Below are 20,665 nucleotides of genomic sequence, written 5' to 3' on the forward strand. Positions count from 1 at the left end.
CCTAAGAGCCCCAAATATGAGCCACAGAAATCGTGTGGTTTTTTTTTCAATAATAAAATTGCTTCAACCATAAAAATGAATCCCCATAGATGATAGAAATGTCTGATCTTGTAGAATACTTCCATATCACCATTGTGCCATAAATAGTCAGAAATGGTTATTCCATGGAAAAAGTTCACTGCAAAATTTTTACTGCGAAGGTTAGTTAGACCAATGGAAACCGAGTTTTGAAATCTACCACCAAGGAAAATGAAACAAAATATAGCCAAATCCCTTTAACTTTGGCTATTATAGATCAGAATATACACCTGGCTCCTAGATAAATATAATAATGATATTTTTATACATTTTATGTAGTTTTATTCAGGGAACATGCTATGTGCCAATGGGCATGATTACAACTTGATTCCACTGTACCAACAGCAAACTGCTATTTTTTGCCTTTTATATGGTTATTTCCCTTTTGATTTGAACTTTAAGAATTCTAAAATTAGAATTTTTGACTACAGGATAATTGCAGGATAAGCAATAATATTGTTCATGTACTTAGAATTCTTATTTTATTTATATTGCTATCAGTTTTGTTGGGCAACTTTGTATACTGATTCTATATTTGTAGTCACACTAAACTCATAGATGTAGTTATTAGTAGGCTTAAAAAAAAAAGATTATAGTGGCCATCCTTTCCACATTTAGAATGTTTCTTTTTCTTGTGTTTTTTTTTATTCTCCTATAATGAACTTTAATGCCTTCAATAAAATGACACTACAAGCATAGTCGCAGCAATTACACAGAACTTGGTGTTCTTTGTACACCAGTGTTTGCTTTCTGTCTTACCAGCACTTACCCCATTGTTCCTGCTTTTGGAAATCAAAAAGGCATTCACTTTCATGGCCCTCTTTTGCTTGCACTATTTTAGAAGCCCTTCAGTGGCCTTCCTTCTGTCTTCATACGCTTGTATTATAACAGTATCCTTGAATTTCTACGACTGACAAACTGGTGAGCTGAATATTTATTTTATCCTATAAGAAAAATGAATTTTATTTCTAGCCTTTAAGTTACCTTTGAAATGTCCACTTAGAAAACTGAGTTATTATGACAGATCTAGAAATAGAGCTGAAAGCATCCAATGCTAGTTTTTCCTTCCATCAGTGATCTGGGAAATGGCAATCCTGCATGCTGGCTGTCAATTAGCATTATCTCCATTTGTTTTAGATCCAGACAGGCGGTCAGTTTCCACCATGAATCTTTCGAAACATGTTGATCCCGTCATTAGCAAGCGGCTCTCCTCCTCATCTGCAACTTTACTAAATTCTCCAGATAGAGGTACAGTCAAAAGGAAAACAAAAAAGTGTTCTGTTATTTACTTAATGCTTTTTTTTCTGGATGTTTACAGATAAAAATAAGCATCTGAAGTTGCTTTCCCTACGTTTCTTAAATAGGAAGAAAAAAACTTCAGAGTAAAAAAGCAATAAACGGCTGAGCAGCATTTTCCTTGCGACAAGAACATTTCTCATTTTAGAACTTGGCTGAATGATTGCATTTAGCAGTGATGAAAGCGGTGCTTCTCTCGACTTTTAGTAAATGAGTTTACAGCTCCAGAAATCACCCACTTATCCACCAAAATACATATAATCTTTGTTATGAACATTTCTTTACTTCAATCATATTGTCTTTGGCTTTTCATCTGTACTTTGGAAATTCCAGGCTCTGACTTTCTAAAAATTTTAAAGTGATTCATGTTGGTAGATTTCATTTTGCCAATTTCTCACTTAACCAAACATTTCTTACTGCGTTTCTTATGTGTGCTATTGGTTTTTTGGTGTCCATTCATTTACTCTTGAGGGATTTGGCCTAACTTCAAGAATATCACTGTCATGACAGCCTCCTGAAACATTCAGTATTCATAGTCCTCGAGTTAACATCCTATTTGAACTTTGAGTTTTATTCATCTCATGGATTTACAGTACATGAATGTCGAATTATTTATAAAGTTTTATTTTACATATTCCATAGAAGGAAAAATCAAGCTTTTAAGATAAGCTACTTGTTTTACATAACTAAGATGATTTTTAAATAAAACCAAAGAGTTATTGTGCAATATAAAAACACTCTTTAAAAGTAACAAATTGTGGTTACTTTGAGTACTTTATTAAGAAACTGGGAAAGTTTCAGTGTTTATAATCTTTAAAAGGAATGTAATGTGTGCATGTTCTATATGTGTGTATGTATATTTTGTATTATATAAAAGTTATGTCATTGTAATGTACAATATTATGTAAGTATTGATGTTATTTTATAACTAATCTCTTAAAGCAGTCAATGTTTGAATAACTTCCTATTCTTGCCTTTAAACCAAAACCATTCCTGTGTTTTTTAACCTAATTTGCCTTGATCATTAATATTAGTCAAATTAGGGACCTTTCATAAGTATTATGAATTAAAATTCATTTCATAAATATCCTTTATTTTCAAACCTAGTCCCTCATACAAAATATAGTGTGTGAATGCTGCTCTTAACAGTTGTTTCTTCGTCTTTTCTTTGGAACTGGTCACTTATTAAACACTTTAATTTCATACTTTTGTGAACCTGGGTCTGAGACAAACTGCAATGAGAGTTTTAAGGTACTTTAAAGTTAAACATTGCTCACTGTCTCCTACAGCCCCATAGCTGAAATTAGGGTAAGGATGTGTGTGAGGAGCTGGACAATAAACCAGGCAATCTCCCATCCACACTTCTGTGGAATGACCATGCTGAATTTTCTGTATTAATTAGAAATAAGATGTTTTATGCACCCTGTATGATTGTATATAATTCGCTGCTCTTGTGAAAATAGAGTCCTAGAACTGAGAAAGATCTGTTGGGTGGATCATCTACTTTAGTTGGGGTGATAGAGCCCCTAAGAAGTCTAGAGCCTGACTTAATGTCCTATAGGCTAATTGTTGCAGGAGGCAGCTAGAACAGCCATCTCCAGCTCCTCGCCCATGCGGTTGCCACACCACGTCCTCAGTTCTTACCTGAACAGGTGTCCTTTCTTTGATTTACTCTGTACATTTTTTTGCGGGGTAAGGTTAAAAGTAGAGAGATAGGACATAGGATATCAGTGTCAAGGGAAGTTCAGTAACCATTTCATAGCTTGGGCCAGAAAACTGCCCCTTGAATCTTAGTGCAGACCTAGAAAGCTGAATACTAAGCTGAACTAACAGGACAGGAGGGAGAGCACTAAATTTGGGAGTTGCTGGGAGGAGGCTCCCATATGGTCCAGGAAGCAATTTTTTTTGCTTAGAGTAGGGATCTCTCTCTCTCTCTCTCTCTCTCTCTCTCTCTCTCTCTCTCTCTCTCTCTCCTGCCCAGGCTGGTCTCAAACTCCTGGTTATGAAGGTAAAAGAAATGAAAACATGCTTCTCCTAGCAAAATCTTTCATCATAGTATCAAGAGCTATAAAACAAATCTCTTCGGATTTGCTTTACACGCAAGTTAAAGTGGTTTTTCAATGATCTTCATTTGAGACAAGTTCTTTGGTCGATTTTTTAACAACTCGTGGAAATAAAGTAATTGAACTTCTTAATGGAGTAAAGAAAAGGGACTTATCTTTTCTATGATAACTCATCTCTGCAGTTGTAAGCCATAGTCATCCTACAGTTTTTCTAAGGAAACATTCATCTTTCTTTCCTTTCTTCCCTTTTTTAGCTATTGAAAATTTTCAATTTATCTAATCACTTTTTCCCCATTGACTTTATCCTGTGAATGTATTCTAATTTTAGATTGTGTTATATTCTGCTGTTACACATTGCCATACTATAGTTTATGCTAGTACTGATCCTATGGTGCTTTCCACCAACCGTAACTATTGCAGTAGTTTTTATAACAGGTCTTTTTTATTAATGTCTTAACCACAAAGACTCTTCTAATAAATCTAATGAATAATTCACTAATTTCTAAATGCACCAGAGCCTTAATCAAAACAGCCACTCTTTTAAAATAAAGTCAGATAATTAAGGTAGTTATTGGAAGTTGGTAGTTCATTCCAGATAGGATCAAATACTTTTTATAACAATATTTAGCAATATATGGTTTGTATTAACTAAAACTAATTTCCTCGAATTTAAATGCCATTTCTTTAGAATATGCTGTATACAAGATTGTTGTAAGAACTCCTGCTCCAGAGGCAAATTGCACCCAAATTTATAACTGGCATACATTTCCTAAGTATGACCTTGCCCCAGTATAATTTGAGACCATACACCATTGCATTGTTTTTAATTTGTTTTCTAGATTCTTCAGGTATCCACTAGGATTTTGGCTTTTCTGTTTAATTTTCTCTTGCTTTAGCCTTAGCCTTATCCCAACCAAAATCTTTATGTTTGTTGCCAAACAGGGACATAAAAGAACCCAGCTTGCCAAATGGAAAAGTTAAAAGGAATCCCATACAGAACTCTGCATGAGTCTTCTTTAATTTTATTGTATCTAATTCCTGCACACGCACACACCCCAATTGCTCAACTAGCAATTCATGAAGATGTAGCATAATTCAATGGGGACCCTTTCCATCTTTTATATAACTCCAGTCTTTCTTTAGCCTGCCAGTGGTTCTGTTGGGGTTTATTATTCAAGGTACTTAGGAAGCCCTTTCACTAAGGTGTGTGCCATCAGTCCACTGCCGTCAGATAGTACCTGGTATTGCCCTGGAGTTATCAATACACCCCAAAACTATAGTTGAAATGATATTTATGTTTTATTGACATTTGACTACTAAAGAAGGATGGTTAGCAAAATCTGCATCTGTAAAAGCTAATTTAGAGCATGCCACAAACTTAACTAAACCCAAGGCAACCTTAGGGGAATGGCTCTCCCTTTGGGCAGGGTTTCTGTTGCCCTGACTCTCAGCCACCAGCCTCCTTGCAGAGCCTGGTCTCGCTCGAAGGCCTGGCACATGGAAGCAATAGGTGTGGTGTCTACGCCCTGTTGACCCTGGCCAGAATGCTTCTAACATCTTGCTTATGTGGTGACATTTAGCTCGCCGCCTGCAGCTCAGCCCCTGGGAGAGCAACGTTGTTAACAGACTCCTGACGCCCACACATTCGTTCCTGGCCAGAAGTAAAAGCACAGCCGCCTTGTCTGGAGATGCAGGTAAAACTGTCCAGGTGGAAACTTTCCCAGTTAGGTCAAGTCCTCCTTTCAAAGCATATCTGAGCCACCAATATTCGCCTAATCACACCTCCATTTTTCCTGTGTGCTCCTCTCTCCTCCGGATGAAGTGTCTGTTGGTGTCATGCCCCTGGCACACTGTCCCCTAATATCCACCTTAGTCTTATCCGAGTGCCAGACACCAAACTTCAGAGACCCCTGCCTGTTCATAATTTTACCAGAAAAAATTATCCCTTACCTGCCTTTTCCTTCTGCCCCCATCTCTAAGCAGATGATCAAAGGTAGAAATAATTTAATATTCAATATTAATATGTGGACTTGGGAATAAAATCAAAGCACAAATTTGTTATTTAAGCATAGAGTTTCTTAATGTGGCTGTGGGCTGGCTACTTATCCTCCCTGCACCAGTCTTTTATATGTAATCTAGGAATTGTACCCTTCTAGAACTCTTGGAATAGTGGAGAAGGCTAATTGTAGTGTTCTTATTTGTTACCTTCTTTGAAAATATGTAAAAACATGCCTAGTACTGGTTATTATGATACTGATTATTATAATAGTTTCCTCTACATTTTTGAGATGTAAAACATGCCTGAATGAGCCAATTAAATTGAATGAAAAGTTAGAGTAGAGCCTATATCTAATTGGTAAGAAAGGTACCTATTAGGTTTTGAGTAACATTTCAGTCCTGGTGAGTTCATTTAGTTTTGTCCAAATATTTTTTCGGCACGATTGGTGTAATTATGTAACCAGTCTGCCAGCCTTCATTTTTGGCACTTGGGAAATTGCATACTCTCTCCATAAAGTCCCCTTTAAAAATGCCTTGCCTCTGCAAGCCTCTCCATGCTCATTATAGCCCACTTTACAAATAATAATTCTTGGTGGTTTTGTGGCACCTTTTCTCTGTGGTGCCCAATGAGCTAATGAGTCTCAACCCCAAATCTCTCAGTAACCCTGGGACACAGTCAAAAAAGCAAGCATGGGCATTCCCACCACCTCTTTATGGAAACCAAGTGCAGTGAGAATAAGTGACTTACACCAGGGTCACTTAGAAAATCGGTGGCCTGGATCTTCAATGTGCTTAGCCCTCCCTCCTCTGCACCCTGGGTGATGCTTTGTGTGCAATTGTGCAGTCAACTAGCTGCACCACTGTTCTGTGCTTTCTGTAAAGTAACTCTCCTGTCAGAACTGTCACATTGCATCTGCGATTTTTCTGGATGAGAAAATACAGCTTATTTCTTTTGGCTTTTTTCTATGCCTATGAATTTCATACTTTTATGTGTCTTGAAAGTTTTTCTTAATGTCTAGCTAATGGAAGGACCTTTAAGATGGCTTTTCAGTCCTATTAATATTTCATAGAGTCTAGCTAGTTTATGGCTATCATGCTTCTGAATCTCCACATTGTATGTCTTTGTATTGTGCTAAAGGACTGTCTCACAGCTAGGAAATAGTCTTTCTTTGCTATTTGTGTCATCACTAACTTTCGTCAATTCTTTCATTCTCCCCCTAGTCTTTTCCAACACCATTTCCTCATTTTCCACCCATTCTACTTGCCCTCCTTCCCTCCTCCTCCATCGTTATGCCCAGTCAAGGTGCTTTATTATCTGCAAACTGGCTCTTTACTTTGCAGCTTTTCCATTCTCCTTTTCATAGTTGATATGTGTCTGTAATTTATTTTAGTGTGAAAAAGTGCATAGTTTGTGAATTGCCCGTATTACTAATACATTGCCTAGATCATTGTCACCTATTGCATTGATACAGCTTATGTTTAGTGAACCAAAAACTCTTGTTTTTGTTTTAAATTTTCATTTGGAATTATATATATATAAACATCTTTCTAGTTGTCTTGTCAACAATGCTTTTTCCATCACTTTAATTTTTTCATCTAATCCTTGATTCTTTTTTCTTGTCTTCCCATTTTAGTGTTGTCCCTTGACTTCATCATATTCCTAGTTCCCATTGGCAAGAAGGTGACCCTTATTGGATCAGGGTTACATTAGTAGATTAAAACAGCCACTCTTTAACCCTAGGGTGTTCTGTGATCACAAACTCCCTGAGCAAACAGTAGAGCAGTTGAGAATTGGAAATCTGAGTCTCATACCTCTCATTTGCACTCACTGTTTTGGGTTGACTTTTCCATGCACCCCTTTTTTTCCCCAGAACTTTCCAAATGTGATTATCAGAGCTGAGGATTAAATAAGTTAATATATGCTTAGAATAATACCTGCACATAGTAGGCCCTCGATAAATATTAGTGTTCTATTATGCAGTTTTTCTATTCTCTGTGTTATACTCAACTACTTGAACTGCCTTGTCTTTTCTCTGTACCCATTATTTCACGTAGAAAACTTTGAATGAGTTAAATTAATGCACACTTACAACCAAGAGTAGGATGGGATACAGATACTGTGGAATACTTTCTCAAAGACATTTCCATGAGACAGTGTTCATGTTTAATTAAATTGCTTGGGATATGGAAGGTACTGTGGGGAAAAAAATAATTATATGTTGCTCTTACTATTTCTTCAGAATGGCAAGATAATACAAATAATCGGTTTAAAGATTTCAGGTTTTTCAATACTTGCTGTTTTAGTACAGCAGTGAATTCCATGAAATTTAATAACCTCACAAGGGGCTTATAATGTTTATTGTAGCCAGAAGATGTTCTTTGGACAATTAAATTTGATGATTTTTTTTCCTATGAACTACACTAGACAGATTTAAGGACATTTTCAAACCATATGTAATATTACCTCTACACTAAAAGAATAAACCAGAAGACATGATGAGATTAGCTTACATCCAGGATGGTCTCAGGAACTGCTCCATGGATGCCTCATGAAATTGTTATTTCCCACTAGAGGGAAAAGAAATCATATTGCTGTGTTTCATTCCTATTTCAGCATCAGACTCATGGCCTCAGAGCTAGACTGTTTTCTGGGGTTTCCTGATCCTTGAACAAGGCTAATGGCCTTTGCCTGTGCCCTGAGCAATGTGTGCCTCTCTTCCTGGTCATTAATCCCCAGAGGTGCCTTCTGCCAGGATGTTATTCCTCAAATGCATTTGATTGCCTTGGAAGAATTTTGCATTAATGAACTCTTTCTTGTCTGGAAAATGCAAGTGTCTTGTGGCACTTGAGAAAAGGTTATTTTCAAATTGTTTCCCCTGTGATCACAAGCAAAATGGCAAGAGATTCTCTTTCCTCACAATACAAATCCTTCCTTCGCCATGAAGGTTGAAAGTAAAGCTTTATTTCACTTCCCAAGTAAGACACACATTCTTTTAAGGAGAACTGAGGAAATGAAAAGTGTTTTAGTTGGTTCTGAAGAAATAGAATTCTATTTTCAAATGAGAGGAAGAGAGTGCAGTTTGCAATCTATTCACTGCCTCAACCATTCAGTGATAGCCATGGATACTGCCAGGCATTTAATGAAAGAGAGCACGTTAATAAAGATGCAATCTAATCAACTTTCTGTCTATAGGCTAAACCAAAATAACAGTTAAATATTTTTTAACCTCTATAATTCTGAAATTAAGATTATCTCAAATTTGCCATGTAAACTTTTGAGTTTGTAACTTGTCGATACTGTTACATTCAGCTGGCATAATGGTTTGTTTAAAGAGTTGCTACAATGGCTAGATTGAGTAAAGTTATTTTATGACCCTGTCCTAATATATAGTATTCTTCTTGGTAGTCAGGTTTGTCTTATTTTTGCTGGAAAACAAGATTTCCGAATGAAGTCTGAAAGTAGACCTTGGGATCGTAGTACCCACTCTTTTAATATCTATGCAGTGTTACCTGAATTTCTTTAAACCCATTGTTGCTCAGAATAACTTGATTAACAACAGTGTTACTTTGAAGGTGAATGGTGAGACTGTGGTTTTTCAAAAAGAGTATTCCATCTTGAGTAAAACTGTAAAAGCTATTCATGATTCAACCTTATTTTGGCAATTCTAACATGTTTATGTTCTATTCATCGTTTTAAATGTTTATATCCAATCTCCCCTTATGATCTAATGCTGCTTCTTATGAACCATCAAATGCTCTGGCTTTTGGTAAAACCCAGAAGCATGTGTTTGGTTTGCCTGTAAATAAAACATTTATAGAATAATATTTTCTGGAAATTGTTGCTTATTCTTGTGACAAGTCTTAACACTTGGTAAGACTTGGGATTGTCATTTAACATCTTTTAAATTCAGTTGCTTTCCCTGACCCCTTGCTGGCTCTTGAACTTGAATCCTGAAATAGTTGTAGTATATCTTGCTTGCCTGCTTGCACGCTTCCTCTCTTTCCACCTTTTGTTCCATCTTAAAGCTAATTAGGAAAAATCTAATTATAAACCAGTCCCATATAAAATGTATATAGCTAACGTAGCATTTTTCCAGAACCATCAGTTAATAGGCATATAAGGCCATTGCTCTCCATAATTATTGGATTACATCTGTATCTTTAATCAGTATTTAAATAGCCAAATAGCTAACAATATATTCCAGATTTCTCACTAGGACATGCTTTCCTTTTGGACACATCATAAACTCATAGGACTATGAGGACAGCTGAGTATGATGGTTCTGGGCACCTGTAGGTAATAACATCTTCTTCCTACTTTTCTCTCTGTCTCTGCTTGGCTCCTTTTCCTGAACCTGCTTTTGGCTTTCTTCAACTGCTCCTCTGGCACTCTTATGTGTAAAACCAATCACCTGCACCCTAGTTATCCCCATTTGTCCTCGTTCAGCATCTTGCAGCCCCATCATCATGCCCTTCAAAGCTGCACACTCTAGAAATCCGACAGATCGACCAAAACTCTTTGTAACACCACCTGAGGGCTCTTCGCGCAGGAGGACCATTCATGGCATAGCGGTGAGTAGCTGTTGGGAGCAGCTGGGAGAGTCTGGGAGCCGGTGCTGTTTCTGTTGCAGAGTGACCACTACTCCCAGGTGCGGTGCGGGTGTCGGGGAAAGCTATGACATCCCCTCCATCCCACCGGTCATGAATCTGGCTGGCTGGGTGGTAGTGTCTTCCCACTTTCTCTATACTTGGGAATTTTGCTCTCCCAAAAAACTGGAATTTGAAGATGAAAACTGTTCTTTGTTCAAGCATGCATGAGTGGCCAGCCGCCCCTACCAGAGCCACCATGCAAATAAGTAAAAGGACAGAATACTTTCGTTTTTGAAAGTAAGAAAACCAAATAGCCTTTGAGGTGGAAGTGGGCCTGGACTGCCACCTTGACATTTTATTCCAACCATATCCAACAGCCAGCTGAGCTCTAAATGTGGTTTTTTAAAAAGCAAGATAAAGAATCTTTATCCTGCTTAGTTAATCCCTGGCAAGGCCTAGATCTTAAAATATAGTGAAGAAGTATTTTGAAAACAGTAGTTATTTGCTAAATAACTAATTCTTGAAAGGCTATTAGGCTGTGCTCTAAACTCAAGTTGTGCAAGCGAAGAACGTAATTTGTACTTGCTATTTATTGGCAAGGTGGCTGAGCTAACGTGAATTTTCACCATGGTTTAAATGCAGTGAGGTAATTTGTCTGTCTCCAGGCATCTTTCTTCTTTGTTTTAAGTCCTGTGTTTATTTGGTATCAATTGAAGGATGTAAACATTTTTCTAGGTCTTCAGACATTTCTCCTTTAGTCTTAAAGGGCTCACCAATCAGGCGGGGGTGCAGTGGCTCACGCCTGTGGTCCCAGCACTTTGGGAGGCCAAAGAGGATCACTTGAGCCCAGGAATTTCGGCCTGGGTGGCAGAGCAAGACTCTGTCTCTATTTTAAAAAAGAAGAAACAAGACTCAACAATCAACCAGAAGATCTCATTGCCTCTCTTCATGATAATAGTATGACCCTTTTAATGAAAAACTGGAACTTTTTTTTTTAATCTTAACTTCCCAGAGCAATTCAGATGTATAAACCTGATGGACACTTAACAGGATTTTGCCTTGTGAAGGTTTGGTGGCTTCGCCTGCAGGCAGTTTTCTTTCAAGCCCCTTCAGGCTTTCCTGAGTCAGTGTTTAATTCATGATTGAGTCACTCCAACCCTCTCAGCCAAAGGTGAAACTACCTTTGATGTCTGTGAAGTTTTTAATTCCTTAATGTTGGTGCTTCAGAGATGCTTGCTGTGGACAAAAAGCCATAGTTAAACAGAACAGCTTTGGCCCTAAACATTGAGTGCTCATCGGGCAGGTAAGAGGAGCTTTTACCAAAGGAAAAACATATTTTTCTGGATGAAAACAAAACTTAACACTCCTTGAGTGAAGAGGGAGGGCTGATCCTGGCTAACAAAGTAAATGAGAGGGATTTGTCATCACATAATCCAGAACCTTGTTTTGTTTTGTTTTTAATGCTACCTTCTTTCTTCATTTGATCAATTAGCCTTCTTTTCACCTCTTAATAACCAAGTATTTAGGCAACCACATACCACCAGAAAATGACTCCAGGCATCAGTTACGCTTCAGAACTACACTGTGGAATTCAGTAGTGACTAGCCACATTGAGCACTTTGAAAGTGGCTAGTGAGACTGACAAACTGAATTTTTAAAAAATCTTTAACTTGTGGTAAAAACCACATAACATAAAATTTATCATCTTAGCCATTTTGAAGTTCAGCAGTGTTAAGTATATTCATATTATCTATAGTGTAACCATTCTCCAAAACTTTTTAAATCTTGGAAAACCAAAACTCTGTGCCAGTTAAATAGCTTCCCATTTCCCAGCCCCTGGCAACCACCATTCTACCTTCTATTTCTATGCATTTAACTACCTTAAAGACCACATAAAAGTGGAATCATGCACTGTTTGAATTTTAGTGACTGGCTTATTTCACTTAGCGTAATGTCCTCAAGGTTCATCCTTGTTGTGGCATATGTCCGAATTTCCTTCCTTTTTAGGGCTGAATAATATTCTACCATATGTGTGTACCACATTTTGTTTATTCATTTATCCATTGATGGACATCTGGATTGCTTTCACCTCATGAATACTGTTGCTATGATCATAGATGTTCAAATATCTCTTCAAGATCCTCCTTTCAATTTTTTTTTTATGTATACCATGAAGTGGGATTGCTTGATCATAAGGTAATCCTATTTTCAGTTTTTCAAGGAGCCTTCATTTCTTGTAGCAAATGTACCATTTTACCTTCCCACCAACAATACACATGGATTCCAGTTTCTCCACATTCTCATTGACACTTGTTATTTTCTGGGTTTGTGTGTGTGTTTGTTTTTAGTAATAGCCATCCTAATGGCTGTGAAGTGATACTGCATTGTGGCTTTGATTTGCATTTCTTTAATGATCTGTGATATTAAGCTTCTTTTCATATGCTTTTTTGGCCATTCATATGTCATCTTTCAAGAAATATTTGTTCATATTCTTTGTCCACTTTTTAATCAGGTTATTTGTTTTGTTGTTAAGTTATAGAGTTATTTGTCTATTCTAGATGGTAACCCCTTATATGATTTGCAAATATTTTCTCCCATTCCATAAGTTGCCTGTTTACTGTGTTGATTGTTTCCTTTGATGCACAGAAGTTTTTAAGTTTGATGTTCTTTATTTTTGCTTTGTTGCCTCTCCTTTTGGTGTTATAGCCAAGAAATCAATACAAGAACCAATGTTATGTAGCCTTTCACCAATTTTTTCTTCCAGGATTTTTATAGTTTAAGTCATATGTTTAGGTTTTTAGTCCACTTTGACTTAATTTTTGTATGTTATATAAGGTAAGGGTCCAGCTTTATTCTTTTTTTTTTAATTTCAGCATATTACAGGGGTACAAATGTTTACATATATTGCCTTTGCCCCACCCGAGTCAGAGCTTCAAGCATGTCCATCCCCCAGATGGTGCCAGCTTTATTCTTTTGCATGTGGATATCCAGTTTTCCCAGCACCATTTATTAAACAGAGTGTCCTTTTCTCATTGAGTGGTCTTAGCATTTGACCATAAACATCAGAGTTTATTCCTGGGCTTTCTATTCTAGTCCATTGGTCTATGTGTCTATCATTGTACCAGTACACACAGTATTGATTACTGTAGTTTTGTATAGGTCAAGTATCCGTAATCTGAAAATCCAAAATCTGAAACTTTATGAGTGCCAACATGACACTCAAATTAAATGCTCATTGGAGCATTTTGGATTTTTCCCATTAGGGATGCTACTAAAGCAGTAAGTATTAATGCAAGTATTCCAAAATCTGAAAAAATCCAAAATTCAACACATTTCTGAGGTCCCAAGCATTTTGGATAAGGTATGCTCAATCTGTAATATGTTTTGAAATCAGGAAGTATGAAACCTCCAACTTTGTTCTACTTTTTCAAGATTATTTTTGTTCTTCAGGGTCCCTTGAGATTCCATATGAATTTTAGGATGGATTTTTCTATTTCTGCAAAAATATAATGATACTGGGATTTTGATAGGGATTATATGGAATCTGTGTATACCTTTGGGATAGTATTGACATCTTAGTCTTCCAATCCATGAACACAGGGTCCCTTTCCATTTACTTATGTTATCTTTAACTTCTTTGAACAATGTCTTCTAGATTTCAATGTACAAGTCTCTGAAATCCTCAGTTAAGTTATTCCCAAGTATTTTATTCTTTTTGATGCTATCGAAAATGGAATTGTTCTCTTAAATTCCTTTTCTATTGTATTTAATTTTAATTAATTTAGACCTAAATTCAAATGGCTACTTTTAAGCACCGAAAATGTTTTAAATTTTTAATTTTATTTAATTTAGATAAATTCAAATAGCCAAATGTGGCTAGTGGCTACCATGTGGACAGCATAGATTTAGAGTATTTCGACCATCACAGAAGGTTCTGTTGGGCAGCACTTCCTTAGAGTGTCTGTTAGTGCATTGTCTCTTGGAGGATATCTACACTGTGTTCTAAACCTACCTCTATTTATAAAATTTCTCCTTAGTGGTAGGTTGTCCAGACCACTCACTTGTTGCATGTGTTCCCCCTCAGCACTGTGGAAAGTGTTAAAGGAAAGATGATTGTACAGACTGTGGCTGTTCACTCAGATCAGGGTGCCAAATCAGGAGTGCTTTTATATGTGTGGTGCCCAAATAGGTGGTTGGGTACAAGAGCAAAGAAAGGACTAAAATGCTGTTGTTGTTGTTTTAAAAAAAAAAAAAAAAACCACCTGCTCAGGAGGTTGTTAACTCAAGTATTGAGTGTTTTTTCAAACCACTCCTCCCCTGCTCTCCCACTCCTAGGTGATTACAGGAGATCACTTTTAGGAGAGAAAGAAGTAATTGGCTCGACGGCACTTTTAAAAGCAGACTATCTGAGGATTATGTACTTCTATATAGATTTAGTGCCTGATCCCTGTGTTATCAAGGAACAGACAATAAAATTCGGCCCCAAACCCCCTACATCAAAAATTGTCCTTCCTGACTTATTTCCCATTTTGATCTCTTGTTGATCTGATTTCAGCCAAATCAAAATATTTTGAGAAAAAGGAAAAGAAAGGCTGCTTAAGGTGCTTAACCCCACTCTCCCTTGGGAAGAGCCCTGGGCCTGCCACCCTGTGCACCAGCCAGGAGGCCACCATAATGTGGCTGCAGCTTTTGCTCCCCAAGGACTCCAGCAGCTCGGGGAGGCTCCACCTTCTGGGACCAGAGACAGGGGCGGAGGGTACAGCTGGAAATGATGTAGAGCTGGCACACACCTCGTCAAGCTCTTTGCTGCCTGTTCATTTCTTCTACTTAGAAATTCCAGGGAGACAGTGAGCATTATTTGACACTTAGGTGTTTTTCCCCTTCCCATAGCCTAGTACATCAACTATGAAAATGGAGAGAAGCAAATAAAAGGGACACCAATGGGAGTAAAAGGGAAGGGAAGGAAGAAGCAGTTAATGCATGAGCCAGGCAGAAACGGAGAGGACGACAGGTGCACTACCTACCAGCTTATTTGCCCTGAGGCTAGATGACATGCTGCCCCTTCGCTGGCACCCCTGCAGCCTGTGCACACAGGTGCCTCCAGGACACATCCATTCCCATCCCAGAGCCCTGTCGGGAAGTTTCAGATACTTGGAGTGGGTCTGCTTTGCTCTGCGCAATTTTTTTCTTGATTGAGTTTAGAATATCAGAACACTTTTTGGGTTTCCCTTTCTTTGCCCATTTCAACTTAAGAAAGATGTCCTCTCTCTGGCTGTATTCCTAGTTAGCAGTCAGGAGAAGGCTGATGTTTTGGCCTACCGTCCAATTTTAATTCTGTATCTAGTACAGAGTAAAAATAGATAAAATTCCTCGCCTTGAACGTGACTTTTCTTCAAGAGCAAGAGGACACTAGGTGAGGAAAGTCTTATTTCTCTAACATCAGTATAAAGGAAAAAATGAATTAACATCTGATATAGAAGCATGGAAATTTTTTTTAGAAACTGAGCTATATAGTTTGTTTTAAGGGGAAAAGCTAACAAATTAAAAAGGTGTGTTTTAATTAAAAGTTAGGAAAACAATGGAAATTATTTTTGACATTTGTGTGGGATAAACCAGACTGGGATTTTGTTCCAGGTAATCTAAAAGTATAAGGGTATTTTTAAAAAACGAATATAACTCCAAATCACAGATCTAGAACCACCTTATCAGTCACATTGTGTTAATTCAGTTATACTGTTCTACTGTAAGCTCACAAGGGCCTTTTGTTGAGGTGGAATGAATATATGTGGCATAGTTTAGAAAATTCCCAAAAAGTCATTAAATGGTTTGTAGCTCTATTGTTGAATACTGCTTCACTCACAGAAAAAAAAATCTAATTATTAAGTTTCTCTGAACTTAGGGCTATAAAAAGGAGAGAGAGAGAGAAAATGTACCCTTCCACCTCACATCTGGCGTCCGAAGGGCTCTATCTCCATCTAATCCCAAAGCAAGATCACCAGCTTCCTCTCGCCTGTGGTAAGTGAAATATGAGAAGCTGGCTGGGTTGTTCCGTGTTGAAGAATTGGTAGCCTCTGTCCTCTGAAGGTGAACTATTCTCCCCATGCTGTGTGGCTTTGACTCAGGGAGAAACATTCTCCCTGAAAGGAAAGAAAAAAAGGAAAATGCAATGGGTCTCTAAAGCGACTCTATGCATTTGCCACCTAAAAGACAAACACACATAGCTAAATGTAGTATCTGCATTGCTTTTCCATCAAGTGATGCCTGGCAAGCCTATTCTGATGGGTCCCCTTCTCTCTGCCTTGTCTGTTTGTTGCCCAGGCTCCCGTCCAAGTCCTTTCCTCATTTGCCTGGCACACCCAGACCAGCCTCCTCCTTGCCCCCTGGCTCGTTCAAAGCTGCCCCTGCTCAGGTCCGGCCCCCGTCCCCCGGCAACATCCGCCCTGTCAAGAGAGAAGTCAGAGGGGAGCCTGAGAAAAAAGACCCCGAGAAGGAACCTCAGAAAGTTGCCAATGAGCCCTCACTGAAGGGCAGAGCACCTTTAGTGAAGGTAGCAGATGCCACCGTTGAAGAGAGGACACCTGTCGAACCAGAAGCCGACCCTGGTAAGAGTGAACTGACCTGTGATGGGACGTGGGTTTGTTTGTTTTTTCTCTTGCACTGGTTTTTGTTTTTTTTTCCCCAAGACAGAGTCTCGCTTTGTTGCCCAGGCTAGAGCGAGTGCTGTGGCGTCAGCCTAGCTCACAGCAACCTCAAATTCCTTGGCTCAAGCAATCCTCCTGCCTCAGCCTCCCGAGTAGCTGGGACTACAGGCATGCGCCACCATGCGCGGCTAGTTTTTCTAAATGTATTAGTTGGCCAATTAATTTCTTTATAGTAGAGACGGGGTCTCGCTCTTGCTCAGGCTGGTTTCAAACTCCTGACCTCGAGCAATCCACCCACCTAGGCCTCCCAGAGCGCTAGGATTACAGACGTGAGCCAGCACGCCTGGCCTCCTGCACTCTTTTTATTTAGCTTTTTCCTTTCCTTTTCATATTAGAGACTTGGAATTTTACTCTTAGGCTAATTTGGGGACCTTTTCTTAAGTATAATTTTTTTTACATATAAAAACAGTAAAATCATACAAAACCCTATAGTTGGAGCCATGGCATATGAATTCAGGCATAGTGTCTGAGTGAGTTTAGTGGCTGAGTCTAGGGTTTCACAAAATGTGTTTGGAGCACCTGCATCAGAATCACTTATATTAGTCATCTATTGCTGTGTAACAAATTACCCTAAAATTTCACAGGTTAAAATAACAAGAGACATTTATTATATCACATGGATTCTTGGGTCAGGAATTCAGGAACAGCTGAGCTCAGTGGATCTGGCTCAGGGACTTTCAGGAGATTGCAGTCACGCTGTCAGCTAGGGCTGCAATTGTCTCGAGACTCAATCAAAGCTGGAAGGTGGCTTATGCACATGGCTCTTGGCAGGTGGCCTCAATTTCATGGCACGTGGACCTCTCCAGAGTGTCACTTGATGTCCTCATAATCATCTGCTTGCTCTGCAGGTGTTCCCCCAAGCAGGTGATGTGGGAGAAAGAAGTCACCCATCCATAGTTCTGTCATATTCTGTTCGTTAGAAGCAAGTCACTAGGTCAAATTCACACTCAAGGAGAGGAGATTAGTCTCCATCTTTTGAAAGGAGAATTTTTAAAGAATTTATGCAGGAAAAATTTTTTTTATTGAACATGTTCCAAAAAATGCTTACTCAAAAACACCCCAAAGCTCATATCCTCCTCAGACTCATCTTTCCCTGCCTCCACTCTCCACTTCCTCCTCCTTAGCAGGGGGAGGGGGGCGATGTGGAGGGGCAGGGTCCCCTGCCTGTGCAGCACCAGCTCTGGGCAGCTCCGCCAGCCCTTGTGCGGCAGTCGAGGCTGCCGATGTGGACACTGACCCCAGCCTCTGCAAACAAGACAGGCCAGAAAGTCTCAGCGTTGACACTGGCTGCTGTCACAAGGTCATCGTGCAGAGGCAGGCAAGCTCAGAGATGGCCATGGTGTGGGCACGATGCCAGTCACTCACCCCGTCACAGTCTTAGCATCCTGGGAAGGACTGAGCACCTTGGCAGCAGCTGAGGAAAACTGGAAACATTCTTAAACCACCACATCCATGATATTTCAAAATACAGATCCCCGGGCTTACTCAGACCTACTGGATCAGAGCATGTACGGTGGATCCAAGGACTCTGACAGGTACTGAGCTTGTCAGTGATCCCCGTGCAGGGTTGCCAGGTAGAACACAAGGTGGCCAGTTAACTCTGGCACCTCTGCTCCTGTGCATACTAGAGGCTGAGGACCGCTGGCTTAACCTATGTGTTTGACAGAGGTCAGAATTTTTTTACAAAAGACCCAGTGGTTCTCACCTCTGCCAGGCTAAGCAGATGCTGTTTAGAAATTTAAACTCACCTAGAGCTAGGAATTCAACATTTCTTGTTGAAAACTGTCTTCATACAAAAGTTTTCTGCTTAAGACTTAATTTGCAGATAGAAAGTAGGGCCAGGGAAAGAAGAGATGATTCGAGGCAGATGAAGATATTAGAGAACAAAAGAGTCCAGCGTTTGCTTGCATGGAAAGAGGGAGAAGACGAGGGCCATAGAGTGTCATGATGACAAAGCAAAAGCGGTGGGAACAAAAGTAGAAACGTAAATCTGGAGTGATCAGATGCCAGAGGTCACACCTCGCTGGTACCGTGCTTGCTGCGGTGCAGAATCGTGGTGTCTGTGTGGGGCTCCCTGCTACACAAGCTCTCTAGGTCATCTTCCAAATCTGAATAAGGCCAGAGAACTTCCGCTCCCATCTCAAATTTGGTGGCCCAGGATGAGTAAACAGGGTGAGTGCAAGCTCCTGAAGGGGCCTCGGGCTCCTCCCGTTTCAGACCTTAAGACAGCTCTGGGGAGACAGAAGGGTCCCCTTCTCAGGGTGTCATCTTCCCAGCCTAAAGCTGAACTCGTGGTATGGACCCTGAGGTTGGTCATAGAAAGGCTTTAGTGCTCTTGTAATGAATGAATGGTCACCAACGAGTAGGAATATTTTTGGTGTAACAAAAGACAAATGGGAGATCTCATCTTCTTTTTGCTCAGGGTATAACTTCCCACAGAGTCTAGCATGAGGCTCTACACTCAGTGCACACTCAATATATGTTGTTAATGGATTTAACTGGTGTAAAAATAAGACTTGGTGACAGAGTGTCAGCTTTGTTGGATGTCTCACTTACACAATTAGTTTTTTTGTTATCTGTTGCTTGGTTACAGACAGAATACAGTGAAACCATGAGAGCACACAATAATAAATATTCCCTTTTCTTTTATAATGATGAATTCTCAGCCCGGAGTGTGGGGAATGGTAGTTTTGTTCTGTTCTTTGGGTTTTGTTTCCAGTTGGTTTTCTCCTTGTACGTATTTGTGCAGCTGCTCCAGTTGTGGCCCCAACTCCAGATTCAGCCCCAGCTCCAGCCCCAGCTCCGGCCTCCGGCCCCACCCCAGCCTCGGTCCCAGTGCCGTCATCCACTACGACTGCCAGTGCTTCTCCCAAGACTTCCGCAGGAACCACCGACCCGGAGGAGGCCACGCGGCTGCTAGCTGAGAAGAGGCGGCTGGCCCGAGAGCAGAGAGAGAAGGAGGAAAGGGAGCGGAGGGAACAGGAAGAGCTGGAAAGGTAAAGAGGAGACACTGCTCTACCACGTGGTGTCACTGACACCATCGTGATACCTTGGACCGACTAACTCTCCCCTCTGAAAGGGAAGAGGTGGTGGTAGTAACCAAGGTGAATGGGTTAGTTGTTTCAGCATTACTCTTACTTGGTGTTCCTTTGTCCACTAAGTGATTTTTTTTTTAAATTGTGTTTTCTTATTTTAATAACAATACAACAACATTGATGGAGAAAGGTTTAAGGAAAAAAATATCCATAATAATACTGATTTTCAGTAATTGTGTACATTTTGGGTGGTCCTTTCTAATCTCTGATTAGAAAGAGAGGGGTATGTACATATACATAATATGGGGTATCGTGGAGGGGTATGTACATATACATAATAATTATGCAAATGTGCGTGTATATATACATATGTACATGCACATTTACATAATTATTACCACAATTGAGGTACAGTTGTGCAGTCTACATTTTTACTTAACAGACCTCCAATCTCCAGACTTCCTCATTATCTTTGTAATTCTTATTTTAAAGCTGCATAATAAGGGTTCATGTTTTCTTCTTTCCAGATAAAACTCCTCTCAGAGGGTAACTGGGTGAGACACTAAAATACCCCATGATTGCCTGCCAGGCAGTATGCCAGAGACATACTTTGCTTAATCGGTCACCTTCTGGGCCTAATAAGGCTAATGTCAATATACTTGTTCTTCAGACAAACAGAACTACACCTTGGGGAAGGAGCTCATGCACAATACTGGTGCCATCTTGGGTGTTCCCTGCCTGCGGTCCTTACAGGAAGCTTATGTGGCCCATCCTCCTGTCCTGAGACAGAACATTATGACTTTTATTTATTTACAAAGATTTTCTTTGCGGGGGGAGGGACTTCAAATTCATGACTAAAAATGCCTCATTATTTGGATTAAACAAATTTTAGCCTTCAGAGACA

The 20,665-nt window shown here is 39.5% G+C and overlaps 1 protein-coding gene across 7 annotated transcripts in view; it reads left to right on the forward strand.

Annotated features, from left to right (window-relative positions):
* MAP7 (microtubule associated protein 7) overlaps positions 1–20,665 on the forward strand; it is a 180,219-nt gene that overhangs the window by 142,763 nt on the left and 16,791 nt on the right. For 3 of the 7 annotated variants that reach the window (XM_012739443.3, XM_012739436.3, XM_012739440.3), the window contains 6 exons: positions 1,216–1,326; positions 5,018–5,131; positions 9,859–10,007; positions 15,925–16,040; positions 16,344–16,627; positions 19,476–19,722. In XM_012739443.3, coding sequence (XP_012594897.1) covers positions 1,216–1,326; positions 5,018–5,131; positions 9,859–10,007; positions 15,925–16,040; positions 16,344–16,627; positions 19,476–19,722 — 1,021 coding nt within the window. The remainder of the gene's footprint in view (positions 1–1,215; positions 1,327–5,017; positions 5,132–9,858; positions 10,008–15,924; positions 16,041–16,343; positions 16,628–19,475; positions 19,723–20,665) is intronic. The other 4 variants (XM_012739444.3, XM_012739442.3, XM_076002926.1 and 1 more) reach the window with 3 other exon arrangements.

This window comes from Microcebus murinus, chromosome 5 (assembly GCF_040939455.1).
Source record: "Microcebus murinus isolate Inina chromosome 5, M.murinus_Inina_mat1.0, whole genome shotgun sequence".
Lineage (NCBI taxonomy): Eukaryota > Metazoa > Chordata > Mammalia > Primates > Cheirogaleidae > Microcebus > Microcebus murinus.